This window comes from Mauremys mutica, chromosome 16, assembly GCF_020497125.1.
Source record: "Mauremys mutica isolate MM-2020 ecotype Southern chromosome 16, ASM2049712v1, whole genome shotgun sequence".
Lineage (NCBI taxonomy): Eukaryota > Metazoa > Chordata > Testudines > Geoemydidae > Mauremys > Mauremys mutica.
Genome location: NC_059087.1, coordinates 9,234,498 through 9,258,728, shown reverse-complemented (window position 1 = coordinate 9,258,728; position 24,231 = coordinate 9,234,498). Strand labels below are relative to the sequence as shown.

Genomic DNA, 24,231 nt, shown 5'->3' with positions numbered 1-24,231 from the left:
CACTGGGCCTTGACGAACTGGCGCTCTTAGGTTGTGAGTTCAATCCTTGAGGGGGCCACCTAGTGATCTGGGGCAAAAATCAGTACTTGGTCCTGCTAGTGGAGGCAGGGGGCTGGACTCGATGACCTTTCAAGGTCCCTTCCAGTTCTAGGAGATAGGATACCTCCATTAATTGATTCTTAGCCTTCCAGCTCAGCTCCCGCCCTCCTCGCATACTTGCGTGTATTCCTCCACGGCTTGGGAGCATCCTAGTGTCAAGCCTTACTGTAGCTGGTGGAGAGCAGGAGAAGGGAAACCCTCTTGGCTGGTGGGGTCCCCCCCTGCGGTTTCACGCCAGTCCTCAGGGGAATTTTGGGTCCTGCTCATCGGGTGGCTTCCTCCCAGTTTGCTGCTGATGCGGGGTGGTCATGAGCCTGCCAGACACGCTCAGGAGTTAAGGAGCAAATTCTGTCCTGATCAGAAACTAGACCTGAAGGTGGAGGCTTCAGGGGCGGGGGGCAGAGAAACATGCCAGGTTTGCAATCGTTTCACAGCCACTTTGAGGGTGACCCCCCGAAATAAGCGAATGCTCAGGGCTGTGGGTTTGACTTCTTATATCTTCCAAAGCAGCTTTGCTTTCCCTTTTGTGGCACCATCTCATAAAGTGAAACCAGCCAGTTGTGTTGGAGGCAGGTTGAAACATGAGTGCTAGATTTTTTTTTTTTTTTCCAGCCTGCCCTTCCTCGCTGGCTGGTGTGAATGCTGTTTTTGTTTCGCTGAGTTAAGGTTGGAGCGGTTTGCTGGCGCAGCTTCTAAAGGCTATTTTTACAGCCGCATTAAATCTTCCGAAGTTATGTGATACCGCCGAGGTGTTTAGGAGCTGGAGAGACCTTGTTTGAGGCTGCAGATGGGAACCCAAAAGGATCATCTCCTACTTCGTGAAAACAGAGCAATCTTTCCCCCTCTTCCCACCCACGCAGCGCTCACCATGGTCCCGTCAAGGCTACCTTGTCTCCCTTAACAAGGTGGAGGGTGGGGCATTTCTCAGAAACCTCTCCCTGTGTGATCTCCTTGTGCTCTGCAAAGGTATATCTCTTCCTTGGCAGAGCTGACTCCTGACCATGGCGGTAGAGACAGAGCTCATCTCTGGTGGGGACTATTGGGGAGGGAAGATGCAGTTGATTTCTTTGAAGTTGCCTTGCAGTGTCGTACTAACCCCAGCTTGGAGCTTGCTTGCATGTCTCGGCCAGGTCACTTTTGTCATGGGCTGGCTGTGTAGCAGGAAGTAGGTTGGAAAGATATGGCGGAGGAACAAACCTGTCCTGGTGCTAAGAAGTGTCCGCTTTTAATGATATTTTGATTCAGGTTTGCTACGTAGATACAGTGGGGGGGTTCAGAAATTAGCCTTAAAATTGTTTGAGGCTCAGAGAAACTTCCCCAGGTAGAGAGAAGGTAAATATGGCACTTCTGTTTACCTTTCTCATGATGCAAAAACAAGGGCACAAAAGCAGAAAGGCCGAGAACTTCAAAGTTTTAAAAAAAAAAGGCTACATATTTTATGGATATCTTATGGAACTCATTGCCACAAGGTATCATTAAGACCATGAGTTCAGAATTTGAAAGAGGACTGGACATTTATATGCCTAATGAGAACATGCAGAGTTTCCTTAGTAAGGATTTAAGGAAAAGGAACAGCCCCCTGCCTGCCAACCCCCCCCCCCAATTTGGAAGGGACATAAATCCTCATGCTTCAGAGTATAAACGAACCTCTAATACATGGGGTTAAGAAGAAATTCCCTGTGTAGGTAGGTAGGTTATTCTGTCATAGTGCACTTCAGAGTTTTCCACCTTCCTGGGAAGTATCTGGTACTGGCCACTGTCAGAGAGACCGGATGCTCAGTGAACCCCACCGGTCTGGTATGTTATACCGTCCCTGAATAGCTCACTGTTGCTTTATTTAAAATAAATTATATGCAGTCTCTGTAGAAGTGTGAGTGCTCTTAATGGGAACGGCAAAAGCCATTCCTTTTTTAAGGCCAGATTGGGCAATGGTGATTTTCTGAAAACAGCTGTGTGAACGGTTCCTCCCTTTGCTCCCAAGTGCACTGAATCCTTGTGGACCAAGCGAATAGGGACAGCAGAGCATTTTCCACATTAATGATGAGCTGGAGCAGCATAATATGGGGATGTCTTGTCAATTGCTGTCTTGCCCAGCTCCTGGACGGAGGGATTGCTTTTTGAACATTCTGTGACCTTTAGCTAAAGGTGAAAATGCATATTACTTGTATGCTTAACCTTCTAATGTGTCATGAGCTCCTGCTCTCTCAAAGGAAACCTCAGCATGAGCGGTTTTCATTTTCCATCAACCCGCAGATATTTTCTGTAAACAGATCAATTAGAACATAAGAACGGCCCTGCTGAGTCAGACCAATGGTCCACCTAGCCCAGTATCCTGTCTTCTGACAGTGGCTGGTGCCAGGTGCTTCAGAGGGAATGAACAGAAGAAGGCAGTTTGAGTGGTCCATCCCCTGTCATCCAGTCTCAGTTTCTGGCAAATTTCTGTTCATAGCCTTGCCTCCATCCTCCACTGTAAAGCCCCAAGTAATCTGTAGGCAATGGGGTGGGAAGGTTTCCCCCCCATTCATATATTGAATTTCCTGTGGTGTCCTCCATCATCATCATTCACCAGCGCATGCCCTGCCGTTTCATTGCTGTAGGAATGACTAGGACCTGGGCAGGAGTGGGGGAACCTGCATGGTAGGACTAGCAGAGGGGAGGTTTAGGCATTCTGAGAGACACGGTCGGCAGGAAATATCACGCAGCCCCAGCATTGCCCATTGGTTTACTTTATGGAGATTTTAACTTCGCGTATGTGCGTGGGAATTTAGCCCTTGCAGGAGTTGCTAGCTGATGAGTCATGAAGAATGAAAGCTCCTCTCCACAGAACAGGTGGCTCACTATGAGCTTCCCACAAGCTGCCTGCAAACGATCCTTTCTCTGGAGGGACCGCTTCTGTTGAGACTGCAATTTTATGAGGGAGACTTCAGCTGCTCTTATTTGTAACCACTGAGCTTAAATTTTCAAACAAGCACCTCCCGTGCTTTCTTTCATGCTGCCCCTCACGCTTGGGAGGCTCCCCAGTAACATCCACAAAGCTACTTTGTTGTCCTACTTTGGATTAAAACTCTCCTTTGCTGCGTGCTGCCTACAAACCTTGGCAATGGTTAGGCTCCTGGTGTGCTGAGAACACAATGTTGACTGATAGCGTCTTGTTTCCTTGTGCTCCCCTGTCTGTCTGTCTCCGTCTGTTGTTTTACACTTAGATTGTAAGCCCTTTTTGTTCTGTGTTTGTACAGAGCCTAGCGCAATTGGGTCCTGATCCATCGCTGGGGGCCCTAGGCACCGCTGCAAAACAACAATAAATAAAGCTGATATGGGCTTGATTTTTTTGCACCTAGCAAAGTCAGTGGCAAAACTCCTGTTGACTTTAGTAAGTGCAGGATCTGGTCCATGACCCTCTGCTGAGCGGCTGAGCACATCACGTCTCCACCCCTTGTCGAAGTTCACCCTTTGTGAGGCTAGCGTTCTAGAACCACCGTTCTGTAAACGAGCCCATTAGCTTCTTAATCAACAACTCCCTCGCTACAAGTGCCTGTTCCTTAGGGTCTGAGACCATCCTATTTTGGGGAAGTCCTATGGCCTGTTTTATACAGGAGGTCTGACTAGTTGATCACAATGGTCCCTCCTGGCCTTGGCATCTATGAATCTATCCCAGAGATGTCCCTTAGACACGGCACTCATTCAGTGCTGACCTGCCAGTTTAGCAGGCTGTCGGAAGTTACCTTCACACCCAATCAAGCAAAATCAAGTCGATTGGTAAGTATATGCCAGCATGTTGATATAAATAGTTGGAGAGGATCAGAGAAGTTAAATGGGGAATTAATCATTGCAGTCCCCAGCTAACTGCTTCCCTGCTGAAAAGGAATGTAATGTAACAAATCAAAAAGTCTACAGGTTGGTCTATGCACACCTTTGCCTGAAACAACAAACTTGGTTGTAATTCTCACTGCTAGCTATTTTGAGGCGAAGAAGTGTGTACACTCTTATTTTGGATTAAGAGTGGCCTATTTTGATTTAAGTTGTTGCAATTTATTATTTAGTTATTTTTTTTACTGATTTTTAAGTTAAATCACAATAGGATGCTCAAAATCTGAAACAAGTGTCCACACCCAGAGTTGCACCAAAATAGCTAAGGATGCGAATTATAAGTTGTCGCTTCAGTGTGTGTCGAACCCGCTGTAAAGGAAAGTGTTTGGCCATGATGATGTAGTTGGTCTGTCAGCATTTTGTTACTTGCTCAGACACTAAAACATGGCTGGGAAAGTCATGAGCTCTTCTGGTTCTTCCGTTGGCTTTGAGCTTCCAAATTGAAATGCCGGTTAGCATGGATCAGAAAAAAAATGGTTCATCTCAAGTGTTAATTTCATCTGCATTAATAAAGGCAGTTATAATACATTACTGCACAACCAACCCTAAACAGAACGGTTTGTTCTGGTATGTATCCTTCATTGTCATTGGCAAATCCATCAGCACAATCTTGATCAATCTGACTCTCATTAATCCTTAAGGGAGGCTGTATTTAGACATTCTGCTTCATAAACTGGCTCATGTGGTAGCACTATCCCCTTAGAGCAGGGGTTAATCAATAGGCAGGCCACAGGCCAAATCCGGACTGCCAGGCACTTTTGAATGGATCCCCACATCTTTTTATTTCCTCCTTTTAATAATTATTTTCTCTGGAGTCTGGACTTGACTATATGCCATGACCAAGAAATTTGGACCGTGACAAAAAATAATCCGTTATCCCTGCCTGAGAGTATTTCTATATCAGATCTCCTAGGCTAGGCAGGGTCAGCCTGAGAGTCATTCAGATGTTGTAGTGGGTGACATAGCAGGGGGTGCTGCTCAGAGTGAATGCTGAATCAGTGCCCCAGGGCGAGGTTATAAGGACATCATGATGCTGGAGGTTCTCTTCACTGGGGAGGCATAAAACTGTGAGGTCCTGACCTCTCGTGATCATTAAAGATCCCCGGCAGTTCTCCGAATAGCAAGGGTGTTAATCTTGGTGTCCTGACCAAAATCCAACTAGGGTCATTGTGCTCTTCCTACCTAAAGTTCTCCCAGTAGTTTTGAACTGGGCAAGTTAACCCAGATGGTCTATCCTGAAAAACTGTTGCATAGGGATGTATGTTGCCAGTGTGGCAGAGTTGCTATAGATGGCTACATTTTAGAGGTGGGGGAAATGATCTGTATAAAAATCGCTTTGAGCTGAGTCTGTCTGAAGAGTGCTTTATGCATGATAAATGTAAGGTGCTATTGGTATTACTGATTCGTGGAGAGGCAGTGAATAATTTTACCTCTAGACCCACAATGCTTGACTATATTAATTTATACTTCTGTTGCAAACTGAAGACATTAGAGCATCGAACACCAGCCTGCCCCTGAGCTGCTCAAAGCTCCCTCCTGCCCAATCCTAGCGATCCCCAAAAGCAAAGAAATTTCTAGTACCAGCTGCACAGCAGCGTTGGAGACTGTTCAAATTTCACGAGCTATTGTCATCTCTCAGAGTACTTTCCATGATCCCTTGCCTGATGCTTTATTGGCGTTTGAGGACTGATTTGAAAAATGTTTAAAAAACCAAAACCGTGGAACTGAAATGGCAACTTTGATTCAGTTGCTTACTCAAGAACTCAAATCATCTCTCTGGAACAGTGGCTTTAAATTTCTGATGATGCATTATGTGAGCTCTGAACTGTACAGTGTTGGCTTGTTTAATTGATTTATGTTTTGGGTTGGGATAGCTTGAAAGCAGAGCAAGAAGAACCCCTGATTCCTGGCAAGGAGACAGAGTCCAGAGCTGGGAAAGGCTTAGCTTCCAACACTCAGGATTCACAATGCATTTTCCCTGGTACATTTTTTTTTTTAAACAGATGGAGCTGTGGCAAATTTCCACTTTTTTGCTTCCTAGCCAGGAATCTACACTTCAGTGGGGCTTTTGAATTTGATTTGTAAGCCTATGGGATGCTTCCTTGCATTTAAAAACATCACATGGGTTGATCACAACAACACAGTAAATCTATACAAGGAAATAATACCTTGTAATGAGGACCGTCAAATGATCCTGTTGGAGCTCTGAAAATCACCTGTTTTCCCTTCTCTTCTTTCTGTTCCATCATAATAGAACCCTTGGTACAGCCAGTGGCGACTGGATGGGATTCTTTTTGGATCTCTTCAGCCCCCTTCCTTAATTGGCTAAAGGAATTTCCATTGAGGTTAATGTCACTCTTCTCCCAGCCCAGATTGTGACTGCCATACTTTGCCATCCCAGGTAGCCACTGTGGCAGTGGAGCCCAGGGTTCTACCTGACAGCGCTTTATCCCTAAGCCAGGAGATTTGGTACTTTTTGGCTTAAGTATGCCAGGAGCTTCAGTTGGCTGTGAAGACTGCCCGACAGCTGGCTTTATCAACGTGGTGCCGGACAATGAAACTCCAAATGATAGGCATGCAGCATCACAGAGGGAAATGGCTTCATTCGTTGTGTTTGGAAGGCAGAGCCGTCAAACAGCTCTGAGACCGGGATCTGGGGACGAGAAGAAAGTGTGAGAATGGATGGAAACTCTCTGAAAGAGGACTATGGAGCACTGCAAATGTGCAGTATATAGATTAAAGCATGGACCTTTCTCTGAAGAGCTTGCAGTGGAAGACGAGCCAAGGTAGAAGCACAGTCTTGTGGTTGAGGCACTGACCTGGGATTCAGGAGATCTGAACGTCAATGGGACATAGGCTCCTAAGTGCCCAAGTCACTTTTCAAAATGGGGGTTAACGCCATGAATCTCCAGGTGCTTTGGAAAATGTTACCCTTAATATTTCTGTTCCTCCTTTCCTGGGATAGTAATCCTTCCTTTCTCCACCGTTTGCCCAGTCTATGTAGCTGGGCCATGCCCCAACAATTTGTTGTGGGTGTAAATGATGCCAACACAATGGAGATCTTGGCTGGGGCCTCTAGAATGGAAATAATAAGTGGTGGTAATAAAGACCAGTGATGGGACAATGGTACAGATAAAGGAGCTGTGGGGAGGATTTCTATAAAGAAAATGGGTAGGAAGGCTCTTGGAAGAAATGGGTGTAAGGAAGAGAGAGGATTAGGGGTTTCTTGGCAGACAAGACTAAGGAACTGGTTCCTAGCATACGGACAACGTGCTAGAAAACCTGGAGCTGAGAGGAGGAGGTGGTGATAGGAGGGAAGAGTGAGATGGGGAGTCAGAAATTTAGAACAGAGGTGCTTAAATTGCAGAAGAGATTTGGGGAGGGGCAAGATTAGATAAGGCCCCTGAAAGCAAGGTATAGAATCATAGAATTTCAGGATTGGAAGGGTCCTCAGGAGGTCATCTAGTCCAACCCCCTGCTCAGAGCAGGACCAATCCCCAACTCAATCCTCAAATGGATTCAAGGTTCAAGGATTGAACTCACAACCCTGGGTTTAGCAGGCCAATGCTCAAACCACTGAGCTATCCCTCCCAGAACTTGGGTACATTAAAGGCATGGCATTCAAGGGTGTGATGGTAGCTTGAGAGTTGTGGTTAGCGTGTGACCACAAGTGATTCTGGAAAGCTGAGTTCCAAGCCTTGGGGGGATTTTACAGGATGATTCTGGTGGACAAGAGATGGAAATCCCCAGCAAAAGGCTCTGTTTTAATTGTGGTTGGGTATGACTCAGGGATGGGGAAGGGAGCGCAGGGCCCCGCAGAGCTCTGGACAAACCTTTCTGCTGGAGAAGCTCCAAAGAAGTGAAGTCCTAAATTGTTTCTGTTTTGCAGACACCTCTCTGATTGTGTTTGCCATCTGCCTGAGGACTGGCTGCTGAAATCTGGTAGCAGGTGTCAGAGCGGCTGCAGCTAGTTCCGGGGACCCTCTGGTCAGATGACTGTGAAGTCAGAAAAACAGAGCACTATTCCCTGTGACATTGGTTCCTTTCAGCATGGCCAGGAAAAACACCACTGAAATTCACAGCTCACTGGAAGGAAAAAATAGGTTAAGAAGGATGTGCTGCTGTGCAGCTGGTACAGAGGCTGCTTGGGATGGCAACAGATGCAGTCTCAGTGTAGAGATGGCAACAAAAACCAATGCCTTTCCAAGAGCAGGCCACGTGGGGTGTGGTCATCTTCTGAAACAAAAGGCCAAGCCAGCAACATTTGGGAGATTGATGGCTGGGAGGCTCTACTGGAACAATAAGGAGGTTGTCTGAAGCACATGTTGCATCCCTGTAGACAAGATAACACTGTGCTAATTCAACCAAGTTTTTATTACTAACCTTATCTCAAACAGCATACTTGAGTTTGGAGGAGGAGTTGTTGTTGCTTTATTTTTCTTGCATCTCTAATCTCTCTGTTGGATATTCAGGTGGCTGGAGGGCGGGCGGTGCTGGATTGGGTTACCCTGTTTGATCAATAGCTTCCTTTTGTTTCTGCGTAATCAATTGCAGATGTTTTCTCTGGTCCCCAGAACAGTGAATCATTACGGAAGAAGCCAGCTGAGTCTAGCTATATAGCAACTCCAGTGTGGACTGCCTTTATCAGGGCAACAGATTGCCCCTAACTCACTGCAGAAAGACATCCAGAGACAGTAATCAGCATCTCCCTTGATTAGAGTGAAAAGTTATAGGTGATAAGGCGAGCCCGTCATAGTGTGAGCCACTGAGGGATTTCTTTTTAGAATGAATCTTTGAGCTCTTCTGTACTGTGGAATGTTTTCAATTCCTTATTCCCTGTCGCTGCTGTAACAGAAAGGATGCTATCAAGTTGTGCGTTCCTGAACTTGACCTAAATAGTAACCTTTGGAGGCAGTGTGTCTCTGCACAATTTCCAGACCTGCATATGGCTGACAACCTGATGCCAGCATTTGAAGGGGGTAAGATTGCTGTTGCTTGATGGGCAATGCCACATTGAACACTTGCTTTTGGTCGCAAAATGGTGTGTGTATGTGTGGGTTTTTTTTGTTTTTTTTTTAAGCTACTATTGATGTAGAAACTTGGAGTGATCATGTTCTGGGTCCTTGTGTTTCCTCTGCTTGCTGAACAGCAGCTGGTAGTGAGCAAATAGGTGGTTGATGCTTGAGCACAAGCAAGGAATGAAATCGCCAACGAGTCATGCTTACCTTTGGCGCTACATTCGAAGGAAAGGGGAAATGACTCAGTGGGTCAGTTACCTGGCAAAGTGCTATAGGTTGGGGGCCTGACCCTAACTGCTTGCGACTTTTGAGAAGCGTGGGGCAGAATTCAGCCCAGTCTTGCTCCTCTCCAAAACCAGTGGAGCGGTTCATTCCTACGTGCTCTGACAGTAACCATGGGGCTGTGTTCTGGGGTGTCTCTGGAGGACCGGCAGCATGTAGACATGCAGATCATGCTATGCAGCCTAGACCCAGTCATGATCTCTCTGCATATACCCCACACAGAAGATTTTGCGTGTGTGTGTGTGAGAGAGAGAGATGGGCTTTGGGTGTCGGTGGCTTGTTGTCAACCAGAATAAAGGAACATCTTGATGTTTTTGTAGCGGGGGGGGGGGGGGAAAGGTGCCTTCACCAGCACGCGGGGATATTTCCACACCAGCCCAGAATTTGGTCTGTTTGCTAAATGTGTCTGGTGGTGGGAGGAGAGGAGATTAATGTCACTTTCAGGCATGTAAGAGGTTATGGCAGGTCACCAATGGACACACAGCATTTGAATTCCCACTGGCATCAGGGCACGACTCAGTGCTAGCGTCATGGTGCTGCCAGGGTTTGTGCCTGCCTCCAGTGGAGCAGCATTGGAGCCCGTGCTGTGAGGGGCCATACCATCACCTGCCTCTGGAGCAGCACCCGCTGCTGGAATAGGGTTGTATCATGGCACCACTCTCTGCCCCTCCACGCAGAGTTAGCAGAAGCCATAGTATTGGGGGCAGCCGCTTGGGGAGAAGACCACCCTGTAATGGCTGCTCACAAGCCCCTGTGGCGGGTAGGAACCGCCCTGCCCTGCCTCCAAGTAGGAACCAGGGACAAACATTACTTTTTAAAAATGATCCCTCCCTCCAAAGAAACAACCAACCAGCCTACCTAATGCAGGGTATAGAGATCAAACTCCTCTCTCCCCCGCATCTACCATAAACACCTTACAGCACATCCATCCGGCGCCACTGTAGTTCGTGGCATCGATGCTCCTCCGTCCGCCCGATGACGGAGGAGCAGCAAGAGGCCATGAATGCAGAGCTCCTGCCGGGATGCTCTTCTGAATGAGGTGGGAGCGTCTCCTCTCCCATTGCGCAGCGAGTTTCTCAGGGCTACTCTGCTGTCTTGTGAGGGTGCAGTGAGAGCCTGGTGCGGCCAGACAGCATCATGGCACTGCTGAGATGTTTTGGCCTCAGAAAGGGGCTTTACGTGGGTAAAGGCTAAAAAGTACATTTCTCAGTCTGCAGGGCAGTGCCCAGGGCCATCCAAACACCCAGGAGCTAAAATAGGTCCTGCTTGATGCTGGCACAAAGATAGCTGCTATTGGATTGTCAGCCCTGGAGACAGAAATCCTCCAGTCTGAGTAGCAGCAGTCCAGGCTTCCCCCAAACGCCTCCTCTTGTCCGAGGTGCCATGACCATCATTGGGAGGCCACCTTCATAGACAAGACAGTAGCTGAATCAGTGTAGTTCTAGGTCTTTTTGCTGAGACTGTCCTGTGTAACTAAAATGCCTCCTGCCTCAAAAACATTCCCCGTTTTGCTACTGAGTATGTGCAAGCTGCTTAGAACATTACCTGTGAGCATTTACAGCTTGTGTGCATGCTTGCCGTGAGGGAAGAGTGTTGGTGACCCTCTGATGGCGTGGGCATCTGGCTTGGGGGATTGAACTCAGCTCCACTTATTCTGCATCGACTGCTGATATTCGCTTGCTGATGGCGTAGGCTGTTTTTCAATTGGTGATCTAGTAGGTAAGATGGGAGACAAAGGGAGGAGTGAGATGGGATTCATTGGCTAAACAAGTGCGGGAGCTGGGAGGAAGGATGGTTTAGTGGATGGGCTGCTAGCCTGGGCCACAGGAGCCCTGGGTTGAATTCCCAGCTCTGCTGGAGACATCCTGTGTGATGTTGTGCAAATCACTTGGGATACGTCTACGCAGGGATTAAAAAACCAGCAGCTGGCCTGGGTCAGCTGAGTGGCTCATGGGGCTCGAGCTCTAGGGCTGAAAAATTGCTGTGTATACGTTCGGGCTGGAGCTGATCTCTGGGACCCTGCGAGGGTGGAGGGTCTGAGAGCTCAGGCTCTGGCCTGAGCCCAAACCATCTACACAGCAATTTTTAGCCCCACGTAGACATTTCCTCAGGAAACTGAGTCACAGAGACGCAATCTGTAAAATACTACTACTGATGATAATTCCTAGCTCTTACCGCCCCGACCTCGAGGAGGTGTTGTCAGGGTAAATACATTAAGGACTGTGAGGCACTTAGATACTCTGGTAATGGGGACCACAAGTACCATAGATAGAGTGGTAAACTGAGGCACAGAGAGGTTCTGATTGCTCCAAAGAGACACCACGAGTTACTAGGAAGCCTAGGATTCCTGGCTCGCATCCTGGGCTCTAACCACTAGTCCAGCCTCTCTCTCAGGCAGCAGTTTCATACAAATTCATTCCCATATTGTCCCACGCTTCTGCAGGTTTCAATCTGTGACATGCTGGAACGTGCTGCTAGCACATTGCTGTGAGTCGGAGGCTTCGGTTTCGCTTTCTTAACCTAATGATTCCCAGAGAACACAGTGGATTTATATGTCCTGGCCTGGCACAACTTGGGTGCTATAAAACCATCTTTTTCTCCCAGTTCAGTTGCTCTGCAGTTACTATATATATATATATATATATATATATATATATATATATATATATATTTTAAAGAATCCCTTTCGATTACCAGAAATTGAAATTAACCAAACATCATAGTCCTACAATTAGGATAAGGAGCAATTTATACTTAAATTTATAATGTGTTCACCATCATTTTGTGCTTCCCTTTAATCAGATTGTGCCCTTAATCAGCTTCATTTTTGGCGAAGCTGTTGTCTCAGTGCAGTTGAAATGTCCTGTTTTCAAAAAATTTCTTACAATAAAACATGAAATGAACTTGTCATATATGATCTGTGCAGCGTGCCAGCTAGGGGGAAAAGGACTCGGTTTTGCTTATTCATAAGCACGTAATAAAAGCCTGGACTGGTGGCTTATAAAAAGGCTGTGCTTGTCCAGCCGTGTCCCACCCCGAGTTTGGGGCACGCGGCATTCTGGCAGAATGGCATTTCCTGAGTTCTTTGTGCACTAGGACTGTGGTAGGGAAGCTGAGGCAGGTCGAGATTCCCATGTACTTGGAATCACAGGCATTAGAGATGGGACAGGCCTGTTAAGTCACCTGGTTCATCCCTCTGCCACTACAGAGCTGCCCTCTTGTTGTATCATGTCGACTGCTTTGTTGCGCTCACTTGCAGATCTCTTGAGCACTGGAAGGCCATTCCGCGGTGGAATAGAACACACTGGTAGGGAATGCTCTGCTGGAGTCACAGGTCTCCCTAAACTCACTGTAAAAAGGCCTTAAAAATGAATATTAAGAAAGGGAATGATAAAGGCTGTTCCTCTGTTGGGAAAATGATGGGTCGTATTTGTTGCAAGATTAGCCCATGACTTCAGAGTATCAGGCTGTCCACCCCTTGGCCCCAGCCTGCATCTACAGGAGCTAATTCTGATGCCACTGAGGAGCTGTGGGTTCCTTGAACCCCTCCGGATCAGGCTGTTGGTAAGGGTCCTTGCTCCACATGGGAAAGTGCCAGAACCTGGGAGAGCAGGAGCATAACAGTGGTTGGCTGTGACCTGACATTGTCTGCGTTTGGAGGAAAGTGAAGGTCCGAAGCCTGGAGCAGATTGAGGAGTTGCTTCCAAACGTCCCTTTCTCTCTCCTGGCTGGAGATCAGGCAGCCCAGACCCTGCCAGCTGGAAACAGGGAGAAAAGAATGAAACATGCAAGCAACCACAGACGGTTAGAACCGCAATCAAACTAAGCAGCAAGAATGGTGGCTTGCATGCAGTTATTGGTTTAGCATACAGGTTATCTTGAGGTCGGGAGCTAATGGGGGCTTTTATTTGAGACAATGTGGTAGATGGCATTGCAGACAGAAAGCTTTCAAAAATTAAAAAGCTTTTTCCTTAGAACCCTCTGGGTTTCTGTGATGCTCCATGGCTTTCTTGAGGATTGAATTCAGCCTCCTCTCCATCTTCCCCCCCCTCTCTCTTTATGACAGTTTGATTGTTGTATCTAAATGAGCCTGACAAGCTCAGGTTATTCAGGGTCAGAGGATTTACCAGGAAGTGGGGGTGGGAGGAGTGCTTTCAGTGCTTCAGAGAAAAAAAAAAAAAAAAAGCACCGAAAACAAAAACATAAAAAGACCTTGAGCATGCCAGAGCTGTCTGTCATCAGCTAGCTCCCACCAACACACAGCGGATGTGCAAATTAATCTCACCCTTCTTGGTGGCTAAGGACGGCTCTAGAAGGATTTCAGATAGGCCTTATGCACCTTTCCGTGCTCCTGAATGGAGACATTTTAATGAGGCTGTTTGGCTCTTCAGTGTTTTTTTTTTTTTTTTTAAATGCTAATTTTTTTGTTCTTGTATTTTGATCCTTTGCAGAACCCCAAGCACACGTGTGAGTGTGTGTTGCAGATGTAACAGTTTTTGTTGGGTTATCTGAACCGGTTCTGTATTCGGGTGCAGTGGAAGGCACTGCCCCAGAAACAGGCAGGTTTAAATGGAGAGCTGCGGTTTCAGTGCATGTGATTGGCTGAAGCTAGATAAACATTTCCTGTATTTTGAGGGGACTGACCATGTTGTTTTAACTTCTAGACCCTTACCCCACTAGTTCCACCAGCAATCAGCATAAAATATGGTGCCATCAGTGACCACCTGTCAGCTGGGGTTTCAAGGTCTAAATTAGAGCAGAATTGGGCCCGGTATTTCCATCCAGAGGCAAAATTAGAATCTGACCAAATGCATTTTTGAACAGAAGGCAGGAGGGTGGGGAGCACACTGCAGCCTTGCTAGTTTGATGTGGGAGTCGGGGGTCTGAGTTGAGGCTCTTGATGATGTCCCACGTGGATCCTCTCTTATCTCCAGGGCGTATGCCATGGCCCATGGACGCCATACGCTCTCCAAGGTTTTAAGTAGGTGAAATTGGAATTCTTGTTGTTCTTGGCTGCCACCTGTTGTAATCCCTGTTCCCATTCCCTCTCCCTCCTGGCTAGCTGCCGCGCACATCCCTGCACCTGGGTGCTGCATGCATCCTATAATTAATGGAGCAAATGGACGGCCAGTACAGTTACTTAGTGGTGTGGGAATGGACTACCACTCAGATCTGCAGTGGACAGGATCACTGAAAGTTTGGATGTTAGCTACAGTGAAATAATTAATAGGGCAATTTCAGCATCCTGGCCAGGGCAACGATCCAGAGTACTGGAGAGAGGGCCTGTGATTCTGTGCAGTATGTACCTTGATACATTTCTGGGCCTGATTGATCCTGCAAGTTGTTTGTTTGTTTTCCCCGTCCATTTCCATGGAGATGTTACTGCTAGCAGGGAACTGTTTCTTTGGTCCTTCAGCCCACATGGTCCAGTGTGACACTGAGGGGAAAACTTGAGGGGCTTGAGGAAGATCAAGAGGAACTGTTCCCTTTGCACTTTGCTGTCAAGCTGCAAGTGATTGCAAGGACATGGCCGTCTGCTTCTGGTTCTGTAATGACTGGCAGGTCTGCTTCTGCTCCGGGAGCTGGGCTGTGCAGTGCCGCTCCCCTTGTGCAAATCTGGTGTGGTTGGAGTCTCTCACTAGGTTATTGCAGAGGATTTAGCCGTGTTAATATTCGCCAGCATTCATGTGCTGAGGTTTGATGGTGTGTGTGGGGGGGTGAGGGTTAGGACAGTTTTTTCGTTGTAGAAAAGGGATCTTGAGAGCTATCCAGGAGCCTGTGCTCTGCATACAACACACTCTCTTTGTTCTCAGTGGACCTATATTCTACCCTCAGTCTCCACATAGAAATCCAGTTAAAGTCCAGGGGTTAAAGTCCCCTACAAGGCAGCCCCATTGCTAGCACATGCTGCCTGCAGTCCGTACCATGAACTCCCATTGTTATCCGCGATGAGTGTGTCATAAATGGCTAGATCAGAGGTCCCCAACGCGGCGCTCACGGGCACCATGGCGCCCGCCGGGGCATCTGTGTGCGCCCTCGTACTGTCCGGCAGACGAACATCCGCCGAAATGCCACCGAGAAGCAGCGTCATCCAGAGGCGTTGCCGCTGAAATGCCGCTGATTTTTGCGGCGACACCTCTGGATGACGCTGCTCGTCGGCGGCGACACCTGTTGATGTTGCCGCTTCTTGGCGGCATTTCAGCAGATGCTCGTTCGCCGGCCATGGTGGCTTGTCATCCGGCGCCTGCCAGACGAAAAAGGTTGGGGACCACTGGGCTAGATAGACCAATCTCCATGTGGCCCGACTATTGGTGTTTAACAGACCAGTTGTTGCCCAAGGCCTACACATGGAATAGGATCTCAGGCCAGGGGCAGAACCCTTTCGTTTGCTTCGGTGGCCCACTGAAAGTTGCCATGCTTTGTGAGGACCCATGTGCTGTCTTAGCAGAAAGCAAGCTCAGGACAGTTTGTTTATACGTTGTAACAATTAATGTAGTTTTTCTCTCCACAGTTAGGTTTCAGGGGAAATTGGTCAAGAGGATGATGAGACGTCAGAACTGGGGTTTCCCAAATGGTGTCTGCTGCTACTGTTTGTTGGTTTGGCTGATTGTCTCTCATTCATTTGTGTATTTAAAAAAAGTTAATTTCCACCAGCAAAACTGAAAGATGTTGCTAATTCCTTTTTCCCACACCACCTGTTTTCAGGACATCTGTTTGCAAAATTCTGTAGAATTTCCAGAAGCTGCAAAGCAATATCTAAGTCATCATGAAAGAAGATCTGGTCAGCCTGCAGGCTGTTGGAAGGTGTGTCTCAAATGATCCCCAAATGATTTCAAAGTCAAGACACCCCAGACAAGCCTTCCTGCTTTCTTTTGGAAAAACCACTACACACTGATTTATCTTCCAGCTGATGCTTGGTATGAAATATCCTGTTTGGTCTCTTCCTTCCACCTCTCCGCCCCGTCTTTGGTGAGCTGAAGTCATTGTGCACAGTAGTGTCCTGAACATGGTTATAGTAGTTAGAGCTATCGGACACTTTTGTTACCTGTGTAATGGTTTTTTTTCATGAAGGGGAGGTGCGGGTCAGCCAGTATCTCTGGTGAAATGATGGCCCAGTGGTTAGGGCACTAGTCTGGATCTTGGGAGACTAGCGTTCAATTCCCTGCTCTGCCCTGGGCTTCATGCATGACTTTGGGCAAGTCATCTAGTCATGCAGAACGGGGATAACAGCACTGCCCTGCCTCCCAGGGATATACGTTGGAGGTGGTGAGGCGCTCAGCCCTCATTCCTGTAGCCTCTACATATGTAGATGCATTTGAGGCAGATGTTACAGTTGGAATGCTTTGAGGATGGTGACTGCCCCACAGCACCCCTGTTTTAAAGGGGGGTTCTTGATGAGAAGTGAAGTTGGGGAGTGAGAGAGAACGTGTTTGAAATTCGTGGCCTGCTGTTGTTTCTAATCTGAGTGGGTGCCTTTTGGTGCTCTAGTTGAATGCTGTTTTAAAGGCAGGCAAAAGACTTGAGCTTTAGAGAGCACTAAGTGAGGGCTTTCCATGTTTTCGTCTGTCATGACAAGTTTTATCAGCAACTCGTGAGCTAGTACGGTGTCAGTGCGGCTATTTGATGGTCTTACACTGAATGGAATCCCTGGGCCGGAGATGCTACTTTTAGGTTGTACGGTCTAGGGCGTGGTGTTCCTACTAGCATGTTGTGTTCTGGAAAGCAGGATTGACCGCCAAGAATTGTAAAGTGGAGAAGCAACTGAGAGGGCAGATGAGTGGGATTGAGGGCTAGGGAATGAAATTGCAAGAGGAGAAAACGGGGATATAACAGCTCCATGCAGAAAGAGCCTACTGCTTTGAGCTATCGGCAAATAGAGGAGAGAGTTCGTTTTTGTGTTTTAGTGGTGGTTGTTTTTCTTTCCAAAGAAAGAGAAAAGACATCCAGAGAGAGAAGGAATGGAGAATGAGCAAAAAGTAGAATTAAAAAACCAAAAACAACCAAGAAAGAAAAAGAAGAGACGTATAGCTTTGGGGCTAGGCAGTCTTTGGTCATCTCAGTTCCAATGTTTTGTCCTCATTCTCTAGCAGGAGGCAAGGAATTGCAGTACATTTTGGGTTGATAGGTGCAGGTTGTATCACTTCTCCCATGTGTCTTTGCGCATGGTGCTGCATGCCTCGCTGTGGCATTGGGGCCATCACCTACATTCTGAGTGGAGAGGTCACAAGAGAGATTCCGGAATGATAAAGATGGTCATTAGAAGATCATCTTTTTGTCATGGCCGCACTTGGAAGGTTTTCTGGCAGGGGGTGCCTTTTAAAGATTGAAAAACAAACCAGGGCCTCTTCTGACACCTGCTTGTTAAACCCTAAAGGTATTTGTGTGTGAAAAGCATAATCTTGGCATCCAATGCAATTTACTGTAGTAACTTTCTGAGCAATTAATCCACCTACATTCTGACAGGTCTCCTGTGGCTCCTTTGATGGTTCGTCAAAGGGCACATAAAGAATTAAAATCCATGGATCTCTATGCTAATTTTCAGGTTATGTTTTGTGCTGGCAGAACCAAGCACTAACGTTAGTGAAGTGAAACACGTCAGAGGCTGTCAGTGAACATTTGGAAATTGTATTGGCCAATGCTGTGTTTCATGATGAAGCTGGAAAGACAGGTCTCGAAGATCGTAACTCCTGGGTAGTAGCACATCTTTGTGAGCGTCCCCTTGGCTTCAGGCAGTATAACAAGACTTGTAAGGCTAGTGAGAATTGGGAGGGAGGCTGGCTTGAGCAGGGGATGGAAGGAGGCAGTGTGGAAGCAGGAGAACCTTCTTACAGGGTTAGAGCTGGGGCGCTATTGGCCTGACAAACAAGAATTTCCCCTTAGACCACGGGCGCTCAAGCGGGAGGTCAGGCACAGGCGTCAGGGAATCATGACTACTCTGCCCTTCGCACAGTGCTAAATGGAGGGATGTCCTGGCTAGATTGGTGGGGATCCGGGTATGGAAAAGGGAACCAGAGTATAAGAAAGATTCAACACCACTGCATTAGACACCAGGGCTGAAATATGCCTGCCTCTTTGAGGTTTGCAGTACTCTCCTAGCAATCATGTAATTGGCTTGGCAGGGTCTTCCTAGTTAGGTATGACATAAACCATATATAATTGCTAATAACGCAGAACTGAGATTGACATTTTTACTGGGCAAATCCACCTCTCAATCTAGGAATCTGGGCATGATTTATTTGTTTTTATACATTTCTTTCAAAAGGTGACGGTCCTGCTTATGGGCCCGCCTATCCATCCGTTTGCTATGTATGCTTATATTTTGCATAGCTTCCCTAGTGAAGTGCTGAAAGCAACATCATGCAGGACCTTTAAAAATAGGATGAGCCAGAAATTGGGGGAATGTGCCTTAGTGAGCAGTCTGTAATGTCTGGGAGATGGACTGGAAGATCTAACGGGATCATTCCATCTCAAACTTCCTTGGTTTTATATATAAGATAATATAGAATTGGGCCAGCTACGTATGATCTAATCTACATTCCTGGGTTCCAAACAGAGCCACATGCTCAACGGGCTAGTATTGCTACAGACTAAGCAACTCAGGGGATTTTATCTCTGGAGAGCTGAATTTGGAATACCAAAGTAAAGTTTGACCTAGGCAGTCTCCAGTAGATGTTGTCTTCACATGAAACCATCTGTCAAGTCATGCCTCAGCTCAGGAGAGGCCCCGGTCTGGAATAGTAGGGGTGTAGCTGGAGTTGCATAGTATTTATCCAGGTAGAAGGAATGGATAAAATCTATGCAAGCTCATCCATGCTGCCTAAAAAGTACTGGACTTGACCAAGATAATCTAGACTAGAAAAAGAAAACAAACGGTAACCCCACATTATCGCTTAGCAGTGGGAAACCATGAACCCTGGCGCCGTGGGCTAATGTCCCCGTGTACTATTCCAGGCACAACAAGAAATAGTAGCTAGTAGACACCACCATTCCCCCTCCCCATTTGATATTGGTCTCATTTAAGCTTTTGTGAAGGAGATGCTGAACTTGGAAATAATTCTGTTTTTCTTGGCTCCTCTGGAGGGAATGCCTAGAATTCTTTTTTTTTCTTTCTGATTTTCCATAGAGTTACTGTACAAACATGTTATTTTACCTCTTGACATCCCAAGATGTTGGGCTTTGATATTTCCTGACATTTTCTTCCAATCTGTAGTCCCAGTTGGAATTGAAGCATTGCCTTTCATTGCTGATTTCTTTGTTCTTTTTTACAATTGAGAGGGGGCGGCTTCAGCGTGATATCATTGTCCAGCTCCTCTTGATTTTTAAATCTGTGGGACCCATTTTGAAAATCAGTGGGACTTATCTGGACCCATCACCACGGTATCTGGGGCCAGGTCTACACTAAAAAGTTGGGTTGACCAAGCTACTTTGCATGGAGGGTGAAAATTCCATACCCCGAGTGACATAGTTAAGCCAATCTAACCCCACGGCATAGACAGTGTTTGGTCGACAGAAGAATTCTTCCACTAACCTAGCTGCTGCCTCTTGGAGAAGTGGATTAACCACAACGATGGGAGAACCCCTTCTGTTGCTGTAGTGAGTGTTTACACTGTAGCGCTTCTGCTGTCTCTCTGCGGCGGTAGTGGTTGGAGTGTAGACATAGCCTGAAAGAGTCACAGTCTTTAATGTATTTACAAGGGATGTTTGAACTTTTTTCTTTTGAAATTGGCTTTTGGCAGAAAATTGGGGTTTTCTGTCTGATTTCCATGGACAGTTTTACTTTTTTTCATTCAAGAAAAAAACCCCAACAAACAAACCCTGAAATATTTTGGCAGAAACCCCAAATAGTGTGATTTGCATATGCTGCTGCAGTGCATCATGGGAGTTATAGTTTGGTTTCCCCCTGTCCCAGTTCTCTTTTGTGGGCTGAGCTCCCTGGCTGGACATCATTCTACAATGGCTGGGGACTCTCCTGGTGCACTTTGCAATTTTTGCCAAAAAATTGAAATGTTCTGTGGGGAGAGAGAACCTGCTTTCTGGCCAGCTCTTTTCTTTAGCCTCAGAACCCCGCTGTAAGGAACAGCCATGTTTGTTATTGCCGTTATACAGATGGGCCCCTGAGGCACAGAGGGACTCAGTGAACTGCCCAAGGTGTCACAGCGAGTCTGTTGAGCTGGGAAGGGAACCTAGGTCTCCTGAATCCTGGGCTAGCCACTGGATCATTCCCCCCCCGCCCCCTCCACTTATCTGCAGTGAGTGGCTTGGGAATCAAACCAGGGTAGAAACGTCTCCATTTTTTTCAGATGAAAAATACTTAAAATATGCTCTGAAGTCCTAGTACTTCCCTTCCTTCTTGCATAACTATACCTCTACCTCGATATAACGCTGTCCTTGGGAGCCAAAAAAAGTTACCGCGTTATAGGGGAAACCGTGTTATATTGAACTTGCTTTGATCCACTGGAGTGCGCAGCCCCACCCCCCCGGAGCACTGCTTTACCGCGTTGTATCCGAATTCGTGTTATATTGGGTGGCGTTATGTCGAGGTAGTGGCGTATATTCCAGTATTACCATGCTTGTCATGAAAGTGGTGGGACACTATGAAGCATTGATCAGCGTTTTAGATAATTCGATTATTAATCTTTGCTCTCTTCTCCCCCCCCCCCCCCCCCCCCCCCCCCCCCCGTGGTCAGGCACCTATCTGCAGATAAATAGCAGTTGAAATATAGCAGCTGAAATATTTCATTGTTTGAATAAGAGCCTTTGTGGCACAGAGCAGAAGGGCTCCTTAGTTAATTAAATCAGGGACATACAGTACTGTACTCTCCAAGGGCCGAGGAACAAAAGGGATGTGTACATAATAAGTAACAAACTGTCCTTTCTACCCCTTTTTGCTCAGTTCTCGGGAGCCACGTTTAAAGGGTCATGGTCAAGATGATGATGTATTTTCTTTGTTGTTACCAATACCGTAGGTTACTAAAGTTGAAAGCATTTTAGAAATTAATTTCCTTTTAAACTTTTCTACTCTATGGATTTGACTTCAGTGGACCCACTTGCTTAAAGTTAAGCCCGTGTTTGGCTGGACTGGGGACACAGTGCTCAGCGTGTTGCAGAATTGAGCCCTTTGACTGCCTGTTGCTGTTTCACAGTATACCTGCATCCCCACTACAAGGGGTTGTGCCTCTAACTATAGTGGTGTAATTAAAATGGTACAACTTTCTAGTGTAGACAGGGCCTCAGGCTGGACAATTAAATGAGGTTGGCTAGTTTTAGTTTCTCATGACATGAAGCTCTTTGGGGAAGGGACTGTCTTTCTTTTTGTTCAGTGTTTGTACAGTGCAACGGATCCGTGGCTGAGACTCCTTGATGCCATGATAATACAAGTAGTAATAATGTGCCTTTTTGGAAGATAAACTTTAGCCAAACACAAGTTATTGGGTTCAAAGCAGGGGCAACTGGGTGAAACGTAATGACCTGTGAGACACAGGATGTTAGACTAGAGGATCTAATGGTTCCTTAAACTCTGTGGGTCTGTTGTGCTGAAGGTCGATAACTCTCTGCAGAACTGTATTGAAACAAAGGAAAAGTAATCATCCATTACAAACATTTTTCATCACACCGGGTTTTACTGTATAAAGCCCCTTTGCTGCCTCTCAAACCCCCCACTTGAGAACTTTGGCTTAACCACGTGACTGTGTGCTGTACTGTGGGGGGATGGCTGTTTAACACTTCTGCTGCTGGCCCTGCAGAGGCAGGCCTGCATCCTTTCACAGACGATCAGCTGTCCCCTTGGATAGCAACAGAAAGATGTAAAATGCCTGGTAAATGGAAAGGTCTTTTCAAGTGCAGCCCAAGTCCCTTCCATCATAAGCTGCGGTGAAGTGATTGACACGATTGTGGACTGAGTGAGGCTACGACTGTAGGTCCAGAGCGAAGACCTGCCTCAGCACAGCGACAGTCAGCTTCTAGCCATATTTCTTCTGTGTGGAGGGAAGGAGAGAGGGAACGGGATGGCTCAGGGGAAATGGTGAAAGATGACAGGGCCTTTCAGCTCTAGGTCATTGGATCAAACCCAGCCCGGCTCACTGGTGCCCAAGGCGAAATGAGTTTGTGGTCTGAGTCCGTTGACTGGAGTGGACGTGTGGCTACATTACAAGCAGCCATCCTCACAGTTGTGGTGCCCTTTTGAGCAGTCCAAACAGAGGGGCCCAGGACTGACTGAATAGGTCACGGAGATCATCTCAACTAGGGTGACCAGACAGCAAGTGTGAAAAATCAGGACTGGAGTGGGGGTGGGTGGGTAACAGGAACCTATATAAGAAAAAGCCCCAAATATCAGGACTGTCCCTATAAAATCAGGACATCTGGTCACCCTAATCTCAACCCCAACATGTGTTTGAGGTTCATTGGTAAGGCAGCTCAGGGACCCTTGCATTGCTTCCCCTTACATAGGGATAAAGAGTGCTCAGAGCTCCCCAGGGAATTCAGTCTGGCATCCGGTGTTCTTAAATGAATATCACACATAATTTGCTAAGATGTAAATGCAAGTGATCATGGTCTTCTGAATATTTGATATCCGCATAACAGCTCTCTTTCTATGTTTGTTGCAGGATGTGGGTCTGTTAGAGTATCAGCATCATCCCAGAGATTACACTTCCCACTTACCACCTGGATCTATTATGCAGCCACAGCGGAGGAGGCCTTCCTTGCTGTCTGAATTCCAGCCAGGGAATGAGAGGTAAGGAGGCGGGCATTCTACCCACAGAGTCTCCTCCTGGGGTTTCTGTGTGTCTGAATTCCTCATTTCTCCTTGTTCGCACTGCTCTTGGAAGGTGATGAGTGCTCTGTAAGACCTAAGCCTATTATTATGAGCTCCATGTGTTTTAATGTGGTTTATTATCCTTGATGATGCAAAAGCTCTTCTGATTTTTCCAGTATAATTCAATCCTCATACTCATTCCTATATGCCAAATGTTTGGAAGAAAGGGCCTTGTGTGTCTGGGGCTGTCCTTCCCATTTCCAGTGGATGCCACTGCCAAGTGGGAGGGCACTGGGCCTGCTGCGGGTGTGTGCTTTTTTTGGTTCTCTGTGGATGCTAAAGCCAGAGGAAACCACTGAGAGTCTGAGCTAGAAAAGGCTAGAGTAACTGGCTGTGTGCTCTCTCTCTGTTCCCTGGGCCAGACTCTGAGTTCAGTTGCACCGGTGCAAATGTGTAATTACTGATTTATGACTTGTCTCTTTTTCTTAACTCCTTTACTGTCCGCTGGGTAACTTTAAACAAGAACGCTTCCATGAAGCTGTACGTTGGCTCGATCAGCTCTGTCGGTTTCTCTGAGTGGGAAGTGAATGCAGTGTTTTTGGTTTTGGTCTTAACTCTAAAAGGCAAAAGGGAGGAGTTAGAGGAACAAGACTGGTCGGTTTCCATTGTTCACTTCCACTTCTTCTTTTGTTGCTCTCGTCCTGTATTTTTTAATTTCTCCTTTTCCCCTTGCATCTTCCACTCCTTTCGTTCTTGCCAGGTCCCATTGCCTTCCCATCACACTTGCCGATAACCCCAGGGAGAGTGTGCCAGGTGTTTTATGTGCGGCTCAGGCAAACACAGTGTGGCTAACAGTTTTGTAGATGCACTAACCACAGAAGCTAACCAGTTACAAAGGCCAACACTCTCGCTCTCATTGCAAAACACCACACTCTCCATGTTACAGTTTCTCTTCTGCATTTGACACCGAGTGGTCTTGGAAAAAGTAGCCTGGAAGTGAAATACATACCGTAGAACAGTAGACTTATGCAAACCAGTGTTTGAGTCTTGCTATTGGGTATGGCTAAGTGCAGTCCTGAATCACTGAGCCCTCAGTTATGACTGGATCAGAAATACATTTCTGCTTTTACAAAATCATAATAGTTAGAGATAGGGAAAGATAGATTAGGTCATCAGGTTCATTCCACGGTAAGTGCATGAACCTTTTGATGG

At 46.8% G+C, this 24,231-nt stretch overlaps 1 protein-coding gene across 18 annotated transcripts in view; it reads left to right on the top strand.

The window, feature by feature from the left end:
• NCOR2 (nuclear receptor corepressor 2) overlaps window positions 1-24,231 on the top strand; it is a 404,125-nt gene that overhangs the window by 119,135 nt on the left and 260,759 nt on the right. For 8 of the 18 annotated variants that reach the window (XM_044990015.1, XM_044990019.1, XM_044990017.1 and 5 more), the window contains exons 1-2: window positions 3,632-3,855; window positions 22,871-22,998. In XM_044990015.1, coding sequence (XP_044845950.1) covers window positions 3,715-3,855; window positions 22,871-22,998 — 269 coding nt within the window. In that variant the 5' untranslated portion in view covers window positions 3,632-3,714. Of the gene's footprint in view, window positions 1-3,631; window positions 3,856-17,510; window positions 17,641-22,870; window positions 22,999-24,231 lie in introns of those variants that run through there. The other 10 variants (XM_044990011.1, XM_044990013.1, XM_044990008.1 and 7 more) reach the window with 3 other exon arrangements.